At 45.3% G+C, this 12628-nt stretch overlaps 1 protein-coding gene and 1 long non-coding RNA gene across 6 annotated transcripts in view; one reads left to right on the top strand and one right to left on the bottom strand.

Annotated features, from left to right (window-relative positions):
• Window positions 1-12628, bottom strand: part of LOC144173340 (uncharacterized) — a 128125-nt gene that overhangs the window by 21509 nt on the left and 93988 nt on the right. The gene's annotated exons all lie outside the window — the stretch shown is intronic.
• On the top strand, window positions 2655-8857 carry LOC144174915 (zinc finger MYM-type protein 1-like). 2 transcript variants are annotated; one of them, XM_077703900.1, is made up of 5 exons: window positions 2655-2861; window positions 5320-5411; window positions 5517-5579; window positions 5663-5773; window positions 5933-8857. In XM_077703900.1, exons 2-5 carry the CDS (start codon window positions 5330-5332, stop codon window positions 8194-8196), a joined length of 2520 nt encoding a protein of 839 aa, XP_077560026.1. In that variant the 5' UTR covers window positions 2655-2861; window positions 5320-5329; the 3' UTR covers window positions 8197-8857. The 2 variants fall into 2 exon arrangements, with proteins under 2 accessions (XP_077560026.1, XP_077560024.1); XM_077703898.1 differs by lacking the exon at window positions 2655-2861 and having other exon boundaries at window positions 5028-5411.

Here is a 12628-nt window from a genome sequence, read left to right as displayed (position 1 = left end):
TGGTGGTCCACCGGTTGTCATTTCGTCTCATTACATTGCCTGCCCAAGTCCATTTCTTCTTATTTTGAATTATGATATCTTCTACTCGAGCGTGTTCCCTGATCCAGGAGGCTTCGTTTCGTGTCCCTAAGTGTTACTCCTATCATTATTCGTTCCATGGCTCGTTGAGCCGACCTAAGTTTTCTTTCCAATTGTTTAGTAAGGCGCCAAGTTTCCGCCCCATATGTCAACACCGGTAGTACGCATTGGTTGTATACTATTCTTTTTAGTGATAGAGGTAGCTTAATTTTGAATATTTGGGGGTGCTTGCCGAATGCACCCCGTCCCATTCCTATCTGGGAGATTTCTTTCTCGTGGTTAGGGTCAGCACTGACAACCTGTCCAAGATGGATATAATCTTCTACTTCTTCTAGTATTTCGGTACCTAGGCGGAAGAGAGTGCTTCCAGCATGTTTATTTAGCATTACTTTAGACGTATTCATGTTTATCTTTAATCCGATGGCCCAGCTTTCTGACTAGGTCTTGAAGCATTTTTTACAGGTGTTCTGCAGTCTCACTGAACAAGACTATGTCGTCCGCAAACCTCAAATGGCTCAAGAATTCTCCGTTTGCCCGTAATCCCACCTCTTCCCAGTTAAGCTTCCTAAATATATTTTCCAGACATGCTGTGAACAATTTTGGTGCTCCCTTTCTGATCGTAAACTTTTCGCTTTTCGTGTGGAGGATTTTCCTGCCCGTACACCCCTTATATATGTCGTCTAGGAGTCTTATGTAAGTCTCCTCGATTCCCTGGTCTTTTAATGCTTCCAGCACTGCTGCGGTGTCTAGCGAATCGAACGCTTTTTCATAGTCTATGAATGCCATGTGAAGGGGTTTATTATACTCCGCTGATTTTTCAATTGCTTCATTGATGACATGGATGTGATCTGTCGTCCTTTTCTAAAGCCGGCTTGTTCCCTCGGTTGTTGGAAATCTAGGCTGTCGCTTATGCGGTTAACTATTACCTTGGTAAACAACCAACACACCACCGAGAGGAGGCTGATCTCCCTTCTTGTGGATAAGAACCCCCCCCGTAGGTGCGCTGCGCCACTGCTAATGGTGCTTTACATTACCTGCTTGTAGGGAGGCGGCGGCAGCAAAGAGACGAGTGCATTGAACCTTCGGGTCGGGTTATAACTATGCGAACTGACCCCTTCTTCTGGCGGCTTTTCTGTTTTAATCCGGTATTCAAATCCATCCACGCTCTTTCTCCGTATTTTTCCACGAACAAGCGCCCTCCCGTTCCCCAACGGCGTGTCGAGGGAAAACATGAAGTACAATGGCTAATTGTGTCTTACTTTACCTGCCAGTGGCGAGGCTGCGGTAGCGCAGACACAGGCGGCGGCAGCAGAGAGACGAGACGAGCCGTTTGAACCTTTGGGTCGCGAACTGACCCCTTCTTCTGGCGGCTTTTCTGTTTTAATCGGGTATTTAAATCCATCCGGGCTCTTTCTCTGTATTTTTCCACGAAGAAGCACTCACCGTTCCCCATCGGCGTGTTGCGGGAAACGCATGAAATACAATAGCTAATGGTGTCTTACTTTAACTGCCAGTGGCGAGGTTACGGTAGCGCAGACACAGGAGGCGGCAGCAAAGAGACGATAATTGCCTGGTGGGGTCATTCTCCCCGCGCGAGAAAGCGGCAGAGGGGCGCGCAGCTCCAAGTCAGTCTGGTCGGAAAAGGGGATTGACTCGTCACGCCATGGCGGGGGAAGCAAGGCTTGAGAGTGAGTGGAGGAGACAAACTAGAAACGACTGCTATTGATCCTTGAGGAGTGCTACCGAGGCTGAAAGGCGACGCCGAGCTTTTTCTGTCTTATCAGTAATGCTTGTCAGTAAGTGACGGCGGCAAGCGAGGTACACCAGCTTTTGATGGGTGAAACTGAAGAGAAACCGGCGAGCAGGATTTCGTATTTGTGTTGCACCGGAAGGGGCGACGGAGCGGACAATGTTACCATGCACCAGAAGCCGAGGCGGCAGACAGACGACCATTCTTGCGATGGATGACCATAGCTCTCGAAAGTACGGAGAATTCGGCGCGTCATCGTAAAACCCACGTGGAAGACCTTAGGTTAACGCACCCACCGGCATGTGTGGTGGTTTGGCGGCAAGATAAGCCGCCAAACGATGCCGCGCCGCCGTGCAGAAGCGCCAACAACAGTTGTTCTGTGCCACCCGTTTCTCCCCTCTATTCCACGTCTTTGTCGAAACCGCAGGAGCGTTCTGTGTACATTATAGGTGTGCAGTCCTCACGTTCGTGCACGGCGTGTTAGCTCTCTGAAATGGGGAGGAACGGAGTGTTTCTATGTAAAACGCGTATGGCGGCACTTTAGCTCAACGCATCCAGCGGCATGCGTATTGTGGCGGCGGAAGGGCTCGCACGTGGGCCAGGTCCTTTAGCTTTAAAGAATAGCGCGAAAATAGCGCGAACGATGCCGCGGCGGCGTTGAACATCCTGTAAGGTGCTGCAGTGTGTCCCCCCCTTCCTCACCTATTTCCTGCGTTTTTTTCGAACCGGCAAGGGCATTGAGCGTAAGTTTGTTGTGGGTATGCAGTCTTGCAGTGCGCCCAAGGCGTGTCCCTCTTTTGAGGGTGGTGCAGCAGAGAGGGGACCTGTCAGTTTTCCGATGGGACAGCATTGTTTGCGGAGACTTTCTGACGTTGGAAACCACGAAACGATGGGCAGATTAAAAGGCCCTGCGGCGGGTCACAAGGTGTTTAAATAAGCAAGTTCAGCTTGTGCGAAGCTGCACTAGTCCTTCGCACAGGAGGCACGACGGCGACCGGCCCTACTACCGGACCGGCAGACTGCGCTCGCTACGGTATGTACCGTCCTTTACAATTATTATCAGTTCGGTAGGCCTGTTTAGTCTTCCTTTTTTGGACATAGACAATCAGTCACTTATACACGCTACGCTACAAATTCACTAGGCCCGTTGGCGCAGTTTGTGAGCAAAATAGTCGTCATTTTCCATTTAGGCGTTGGAAAGGACGTTCTTATGAATTTATCCACATGTTGCCCTTAATTCTTGAGACGCGACAGCCTGTTCTGATCTTATGTTCTACTTCCTCCAATCAGCATGTAACGGCTTTGGCAGTACTTTTAGACCGAGTTTACTACATAAAGATCGGTGAGATACTGTAGGCTTTTAGAAGCAAGATGCATCCGCGCTAATACCTTGATGGACGTGAACGGAGAACGAAAAGAAGTTATGATATAAAGTTCTCATTAAAGAGCATTGCTGGTACCCGGTAAGAAAGTCGAACGTTATTTAGCTAGGTCATGAATTTTACTTGATGTTTGTTTTTATTTCTTTTGACGATTTGATATTTACGCTTGATGTAGAAAAAGAAGACTGTTTCCTTTCGATCGTAAATCTTGATCGTAATCTTCTTGCACATGAACTGAAATTCTATGCTATTCGAGGTATGGCTTTCAGCCTTATTACATTATAATTTAGTCATCGTTCCCAGTTTGTGACAATAATACAATTGCAAGTCGGATATTCAGGAAACATGTTCTGGTGTTCCCCAGGGCAGTATTCTAGGACTGCTCTTATTTCATATTTATATTAATGACATTGTGCAGATAGACCCGTCAGTGAAGTTCGTAATTTACGCCGACGACACGAGTTTGTTTATCGCAGAAGAGGCTAGCGAGAGATTACTCCAACGAGGTAATGAGGTCGTTGAAAAATTAGCCGTATGGGCTTGTTGCAGTGGGTTCAAGAATAACACTGAAAAATCTAAGGCAGTTATTTTTGGTGCAAAAGGTGAATATGTTAATAAAAACCAATATTTAGTTTTAAATGCGTGTCCTGTAGAGATTGTAGCCAGCTTTAAAAATCTTAGGAGTAGTTTGGGAACACATGCTTTGGGAATTGCACGTTGACCAAGTTGTCAACAAACTGTCGAGAGTAACGAGATTGCTTTACAAAAATAGTGACCTATTGCGGACGAATACAAAGCTACTCATTTATTATTGGCTGTTCCTGTCGTACTTAAACTGTTGTTTTCTTGTTTGGGGCCCAACAACGGTTACAAATATTCCTACAATATCTAGGTGCAAAATAAAGCTGTTCGATTTATACCCAACGTTGCAGCAGACAAGCCAACTAGATCTTTGTTCAAATAGTTTGGTTTAGTCAACACGAACAATTACTATAATTACCGTTTATGGAAGGCGTGGGTTGCTGAAAGAATAAGGGAAACGTTTTCTATTTGTACTATGTCCAACCTAACCGTTAAAGAGCATTCCTACAACACGAGACGACCTGATTATTAGACTCTCCGTCCCACTACAACAAATTATGACGACCACTTGATGCAAAACATTGTCCCGAAACTTTGGATGAGCAGTGGAAATCGACTTACATTCAAAGATGGGCTTGATTTGTATGTATAGCGTAGTGTTTGAGCGCCATTGTCGCTAATGTAGCGTTTGTTTTTAACTTTACCACCTTTCTTATTTTTTTCCGTTTCCATTGTTTGCGAGTTGTACATCTCCCATGCAAGTGTTGTATAGGTGTTTGTAGCATGCAAATTTTGGTTTTTCTCTGATGTGAATAGCTTTGCTTGAATTATTTATGATTTCACTGTTGTACGCCATTTTCTTTTCTCCGAGTGGGAGAACTTTAACAGTTTGGTTTGTCACCGAAGCATCCCGTGATTTTCTCACATATGTGTTTTTATGTTAATGTTTTTAATACGTTTTCTCATGTGGTATTACAACTATGTAGCTGCTGACCTCGTAATCGGGAGGGGGGAGGGGAGCAATGTCAAGCTACGAATGTTTCTATTTGCAAACATTAAATAACGTTTCTATGTCGACGTCTATGACAGCCACCACTTGGGGGGTCTCGGGGCCTTTGGGCTATCTTTCAGATTTTTTTAAATAGGCCATAAAATATCCCGAACCCGAATTACCGAATTAAAAATACTTCCTAGCTCTCATATTATAACAGCCACATGCTGCTCGGCATTTCCTAATACAAATGCAATTTAAGTTCCCATTATTCAAATTGATATAGCCCTCGGATTACGGATCACCGCTTTTCTATACAATAAAATATTTGGCCTCTATATTTTCTTTCGTACTGGTCACAAACTGTTCAAAACAGAAAAAGAAACAGGACAGAGGTCTATCAACGCTGAGTTTTGTTCAGCTCGATCCATGTTGCACTGTTAGTGCAACAAAACCAAACGAACTGGGGCATTGATCATGCCGACGTGTGTTAGGTGTGGGCAGCGTCAACTAACGGCTCTTTTATTTGATCCCAGCCCTCACGCAATGCCCGGCTCCCAAAGAAAGATCAGTGGTTTCTTTCTACCAGCTCCAAATCGTGCATGCCTTGGAAGCAGAGATTGTCAAGGTATAATAATGCACAGATTTTTGTATATAATCACGAGTTCTGTTTGTGTGAATTCCTCCGTTCAACAATTCTCTTTGCTTCTACGCTTTTCTCTGTCGCTACCAGATATTTCTTCTGAAAGACCCGGCCTACAGTGTCATCGCGCAGAGCAAGGCACAGGCCATGATGGTAATAATTGATATTTCATTGATACATTTTTGCATTTTAAAAGTGGCATTTTGAGACAGTTAAGGACGGTGCGAATTTTGCAGAAATTGGTCCATCCCGTACCGACAACACGAACGCCGTTGTTGCACAACCATTACCTGACGACAGCGCCCGTCCTCCGGACCTGTCACCACTGTCGACTGATTGCTCAGCGGGTAAGTAGTTTCAGTATATCCAAATTAAGGTCATGCCTATCGGTTATGCCAATAATACTTTTTTGTTAGACATAGGCTAGGGAAAATAGTGTAAACTTGATTTAAAAACCGAATAGGAACAGAAGAAGCAATGAATGCCTTTTATTTCATTTGTACAAGCCCAAACATCGCGGCCTGCTAGCCGGACGGAAGAAGCAACCAGCTCGGACGAAATGAGCAATCTGCAATCGCTCGCCTTCAAGAATTCGAGAGAGAGTTCAAGCGAGGACGAGTCAGCGCTGAACGACCATCCGTCACTTCCGGCAAAAAACTACAGGTTCCCAAAAAACCAAGGAGGTAGATCATGTCAACGTGGCTGGTTTGAGCGATTTTCTTGGCTGTCCTACCAAAGCAAGAGCGACTTAGTCTTTTGTCAAGAGTGCCGTCGACATTTCAAGAAAAAAGGGGACAACACTAGAAATGTGGAGCGAGCTTTTGTTAAGACTGGTTTTAACAACTGGAAAAAGGCTATCGAAAGGTTCAAATCGCACGAAAAGAGCCAATTTCACGTTGACTCCGTGAGCCTAAACTTGTCATACCAGAGAGGCATTCCTGTTTTGAGTCTCCTTTCGCAGCAATGCAACAAACATCAGGAGGATGCCAGGGCAGTACTTCGCGTCATAGTTAGCTCTGTGCGCTATCTCTGCCGCACAGGGCAAGCTCTTAGAGGACAAGGTAAACTGGATGGAAATTTTCTCGATTTGCTTCATGAGAGATCAGAGGATGTCCCGGTCCTTAAGACGTGGATGGCTAAGAGGGACAAATGGGTGAGCGGGGACGTGCAGAATGAGCTTATAGAAATTATGGCGCATACCGTACAGCGAGAGATTGTGGAGGACGTGAAATCCAGCCCGTTCTACGGTATCATCGCTGATGGAACAACGGATGTGAATGGTGACGAGCAGTTCACCTTTTGCGTGCGGTGGGTGCAGAGCAAGACCCTTGAGCTTCGGGAAGAGTATATTGGCATGTACAACGCGCCCGACAGCAGAGCTGAAACTCTATACTCTGCCATCAAGGACATGCTTTTGCGCCTGGGCCTAGACTTTCACTGCGTCCGTGGCCACTGCTTTGATGGGGCGGCAAATATGTCCGGTCGTTTTTCGGGTGTACAAAAAAGAATTAGCGATTGCGAACCGCGTTCTTTGTATGTCCACTGCAGTAATCACTGTTTAGATCTTGTACTGCAGGAGGCTAGCAGGAGCTGCGACATAATTGGAGACGCTCTTAGCACTGTTAAAGATATTTCCAACGTAATCCTCGACTCCAAAAAGCGCAAAAGTGCTTACGCCAACATAGTAGTTTCTACAGGGGGCGAAGTAGATTTGGAGAACGGTTCCAGGCCAAACAATTTACTGCCGCTTTGCCCTACGCGATGGACCGTTAGAGTTAAGTCCATGCAAAGGTTTCTTGACAACTACGCTAGGGTACAGGAGACGCTCAAGGAGCTTTTGGAGACACCAGGTTCAGTGACAGATGGCAGCAAGGCCATTTTCAGGGGTTACTACACCCTTTTGCAGAAATTTGAAACGTTGTTAGGGATCAACATTTCCATAGCTTTTTTCGGCCCTTGTGAAGAATTGGCAAGGGCTTTCCAGAGCTCAACATGTCGAGCGGCGGGTGCAAAAGAGGCTGCAGAGGCTCTCCGCGAGGCGATCTCTCGGCTGCGCTCTGATGCCGCGTTTGAGGAGCTGTGGCAGCACACGAGCACAACTGCAGCACGCCTATGCCTGAAAGAGCCTCGAGTGTCCAGGCCGGCAAAACCGCCTAGGCGGTACGAGGCGACTGACAGGCCTGTTCAGCCAGTTACACTCGACGTTAAAGCAGCACTGCGCAAGGAGTATTTCGCTGCTGCCGATCGGATTATGAATGAAACGCAACGGCGTTTTGAGCAGCCGGGCATGTTACAGCTCGTAAAACTGGAAGGCATTTTAGCCAGCGCTGCAAGGGGAACTCAGTTCACAGCTGATGGGCTAAAGGCGTCTTTGGGAGTGCATGCAGTAGATTTTGACCTGTGCAGACTCTCGGCGCAGTTTCTGCTTCTACCAACTCTTCTACACGATGCCGATTCCACCACATCCCTGGGCATTTTGAAGATGCTGCAAAGCAAACCGGAAAACATTCGCGAGCTAATGGACCAGGTCGTGCGGTATGTTCAGCGTTTGCTGTCCATACCTGCATCGGTCGCTTCTGGGGAGCGCTCTTTTAGTGCTCTGCGCCGAGTAAAAACTTATTTGCGCAACCGAATGACCCAGAAGAGGTTGTCGCATCTTCTGATTTTGAACATTCATAAGGCAAGAACGGCGGCCCTCAGGTTAGAGGACATCATCAAAGAATTTGTGAGCAGAACAGCGGAGCGAGTAGCAACCTTTGGTCCCGTCTAGCTGTCCGAAATGCCTGCTGCTTTTGTGCATTTTTGACATTCATGTACAGTCATGGTCACATGAAGTGCGAACACAAAATTATGAACAAGAACACGCAAAATTGAAAAATGCTGTTCTTGGAGGTCCAAAAATGGCGCACTGTTGGTATATTTTGAAAGCCACATTTTCCATCTTTGTTATTGTTATTAGGCCACACATCAATGTGACTTGCATGGAGAGAAATCGCGCTATTTATGTGTTCTGGTTTATATTATCCTGGTCGCGTTTCATTTGTCCGTGACTATACATACATGTATTATAGCGTGCTTGTTCGTATTGTTGCATTTCCATTATTTTTATGTCATGTTTTTATATGCGTCAATATACAAATAGAAACAGACCTAACTTTACAGGATGGCATCAAAGAACTTTGGAGATAGCAGCAACCTTTGGTTCCACCTAAGCCCCTATAGCAATAACACCACTGACTGATAAGTGTGATGCTTGTGTGCAATATTTCCAATTGTATGTATGTATTATAGCGTGGCTGTTTGTACTGTGGTATTGCAATTTTTGTATTTGTATTACGCTTGTTTTCTGCGCCATTGTATAAACGTACCAAACATTCTGTTGCTTAAATAATATGTCAAATGCGAATAAATATGTGGTCACTGAAAATTCACTCTATTTTCTGCTTAATAGTACGCGGCCTATCTTGACTAAGATGGCCACTCGCAACACATTCTCTTTCTTCCCCCTTCCCCATCCCGTTTATTTTTTATTCAATGAACGTATAATAAGCACAATTTAAAGTTAAGAATAACCAGTGGGTAAAAAAAGATTTTTGCACGTGGTTAATAGAAAAGAAGTCGATTTTTTTTCTTTCTAGCGAAACTCTGATTTTAATCGCGTAAAAATTTCGAAGTACATAAAAAAATAAAAAAATTGCTTCAGCCCCCCCACTGAAAATATAGTTCCGGCGTCACTGCATTCACAAGAATCCATCTAGACTGCGGAACCGGCGACCGACCTCGACGGAGGCGCGCGCTAGACTGAACTGCGCCGCACTGGCCGCACCTCGCGCGGTGAAATGCGAGAGCGCGCGACATCAGGCGAGCGCACTACGTCATCGCGCCGTTGCTACACACGCTCTCCCTCCGCTCCGCGCCGTTGCTAGGGGCGAGGAGGACGCGATAACACCTGTTGCTGAGCTGCGGTGGACGGACGGTGGACGAGTGATTCAGGGTCGCTTAAGAAGTGCATTTGCACTTAAAAACTGCCTGTCTCCCTCCAGCGTCGTAAGCATCTTACTGTTTGTGTAAGGCCGGGTTCAGACTTTTTCCGCAACTTTCGTAACAACTTTAAAGAATGACGTCAATTCACGTCTCAGCTAACCTAACTGCGTGACATAGCATTTTTTACGTCCATAGATCACGATACGGGTTTTGCGTCGGTAATCTGAACATAGCCTAACACACAAACCCAATCCGTTCTACCACTAAGGACCCCGGACAGGTCCCATTGGTCCGTTTAATGTCCGCGGTTTAACCTCGCACCAGCGCAGTGGAGATGTCATTCATCAGTACGGGCATGAGGGAGGTTCCCGTTTGAACCCATTCCCATTTCACCCTTCCCGCTTGTTCCGTCCTGTTTCAACCCGGCGCAAAACGACCTTCCCGTTTCGCCCTTTCCCACTTGGCCCGTTCCCGTTTGAACCGTTCCCATTTCAACCTTCCCGTTTGTTCCTTCCTATTTCAACCGGGGCGAAAAACCTTCCCGTTTCGTATTTTCCTATTTAGCCCATTCCAGGAATAACGTACCCAGTTTATGAAACGTTATAAAAAACATTTTCATATTGTTTTTCATTTATTTCCGTTTGTTCACAGCCGCTGCGATAGCATGCTCAGTGCATCCAGAGTCCTTGACTGCTTTTGAAACCTGGGCTTCACTTTTTGAATCTACAGACGACGACATTTGGTTACAATTCGTCATACCAATTAACAAATATTTTAAATTAACAAAGCTTAACAAACAAATTAAGAATTAACAAATTATTAACAAATCTTTTAAATTAACAAACAAGTCTTTTAAATTAACAAACCAAAAAATGATAAAATAAAAAAGCCCAGAAAAGCACCGCGGAAGCACAAATAAAAAATCGCAAAAACACCCTCACTTTGAAAGAAATCGTATTTGGCGGACTAACACATTTAATCGTTATAATAGCGCAAGTGTACATCAATGCCGAAAAGAAACAGATGAAAACTATAAAATATAAAAAGATGTATAAAAATAAAGTAAACCTATGTATCTGGATACATATTCCACATCTGGCTATAAAAAATCGCAGTCATGAGAAGCGGCGAAAAATATAAACTTAGCTTTGCGTTTTATTGATTCGCTCTATTCCCGTCACTCTAGCGTACTCAATTTGCATAATAGGGCAAACCTTCAAAAACTTAAGCAGCGCAGGGTCGTCTTTAGCCTAAATTTTCTTTACTACAGAAACTTAAAATTGTCGCGGGAATCCTACCTCCAAGGGCTTTTCAGGCGTTCAGCGAGGAGACATCGTAGTAAGACTATTAGGCAGCCAATCAGCTGAATTACTATTCGAAAGTTCTCTTTGTTTCCTCGTGCAATTTCATACTGGAATAAGTTAACTGAACAAACAGTGAACTCGGTATCGTTAGAAGAATTTTCCCTACGTATTGTAAATATGTGTTCTGGTTGAATCGTCGTATTTTAAAATTGGAATACATTACGAATCCATATCCTTGTTCGGACCCCTTTGCGTCTATTACATATTTATGTGTTTTACTTATTTGTGTGGGCCGTTTTTAAACTACGCCAACCAATACTGATGTGTTTTTATGTTCACTCCTGCATGAGCCCGACCAGGCCGTAAAGTATCAGTAAATAAATAAAAATATCTGCCCATTAATCACGTAGGAAAGGCATTTGTAGCCCATTCTCAGATTTCTGCACATGTTTTTGCCTTTTTTAAAGTCTCTCCTACGGACATCTTTGATCTATAGATCTCTCCAACCAGAAGACGAAGCTCCGCTCCAAACAATGAGCATAAGAGCGGCTTATAAATAAATTTCAGCCGCACGTACCAACACCAACTGCAGAAAAATCTGCATTCCTCAAGATATTGGGTATCTTTATAGTACATTTTCGCCACTACAAATTTTGTGTCAAGAGGGCAGTATCGGCCCAAGGCATTCGGGAACTTTTATCGGCCGGAAATATCGGTTGATTCCGGAAAATTTGGTGCATACTAGTTTTTAGTGCATGACCCGTTGCTTGTAAGCACATTTTGGGGGACAGTTTCGAAGACAGTAATGCATATTTTCAGAAATTCAAATGGGTTGCAACGATGGGGGTTGAAATGAGAAGGGCGCTTTGGGAGCGGGTTGTAACGGGAAGGGCGTTTTGGGAACGGGCTGAAACAGGAAGCTCCCAAACGGGAAGGTCGTTTCGGGAACGGGGGCACACGGGACGGGTCAAGCGGGAAGGGCGTTTCGGGAAGGGGTTCAAACGGGAAGGGGTCAAACGGGAATGGGTTCTTTCGGGCTACACCCGGGCATGAAACCTATAGCTATTCTTCACTATTCTCCACTACAAACCTGCGCACGCATAAACCGGCAACCAGCCTTGTGCGCGTCCCTAAAAGTGACAGACGCCGTCGAAAATATCCCCTGAAAGCCCTCTGAAGAAGTGATATTGGCTCACGCCGGAGTTCCAAGCGGGAAAGTTGCTGTTCATTCGGGAGGGATTCGCCGCTACTCCACGAGCCGAACTTGGGGCGGTAACGGCGGGTGCAGTAGCTTTCCATTGTTTTTGCACCCATTTATTTTATTTATTTATTTTATTTATTTTATTTATTTTATTTATTTTGTTTATTTTATTTATTCGCTCTTGTTTTCGGGTCAACGCTTCAATTCTTGCTCTTCCTCCAAACGAACGGCGTGCATCCGTCACATAATGATTTAAAATCTAGAGGCTTTGAGATCTATTCTCGCGCACAAACATGTGGCTGTCCGTTTTCCTTCCCCCTCATATGCATCTTACTGTGTTTGTAAGATGTCTGTGTAACAGATCAACCCACACCCGAACCACTCGATTAAGCAGAACAGCCGACTAACCGCACTGAGCCATGTAATTTCGACATCTAAATCTCCCACCAGCCCAACCGGGATTTCATCGGTAGAGGCATAAAGCCCAGCTGTCCGGGCATGCCCCCTTTTTTCTACCCGCAAACTCTGCACGTATAAACCGGCAACCGGTGATGGCGCATACTTAGGCGTGAAAGACACCGGCGAAAATATCACTCGGAAGGCCTTTCAAGCTGAAAAAGAAATATGGGCACAAGCTGGCGTTCCAACCGGGGAAGGTTCTCTTCTACCGGGGGGGTATTCGCAGCTACTTGGCGACGTGCATTTGAGTGGAA

The sequence above is a fragment of the Haemaphysalis longicornis genome, unplaced genomic scaffold (assembly GCF_048455015.1).
Source record: "Haemaphysalis longicornis isolate Haplotype H1 unplaced genomic scaffold, Haemaphysalis longicornis Haplotype H1 scaffold_3, whole genome shotgun sequence".
NCBI classification, from domain to species: domain Eukaryota; kingdom Metazoa; phylum Arthropoda; class Arachnida; order Ixodida; family Ixodidae; genus Haemaphysalis; species Haemaphysalis longicornis.
Note: the sequence above shows the minus strand (reverse complement) of the source record. Positions and strands in the feature narration are given on the sequence as shown.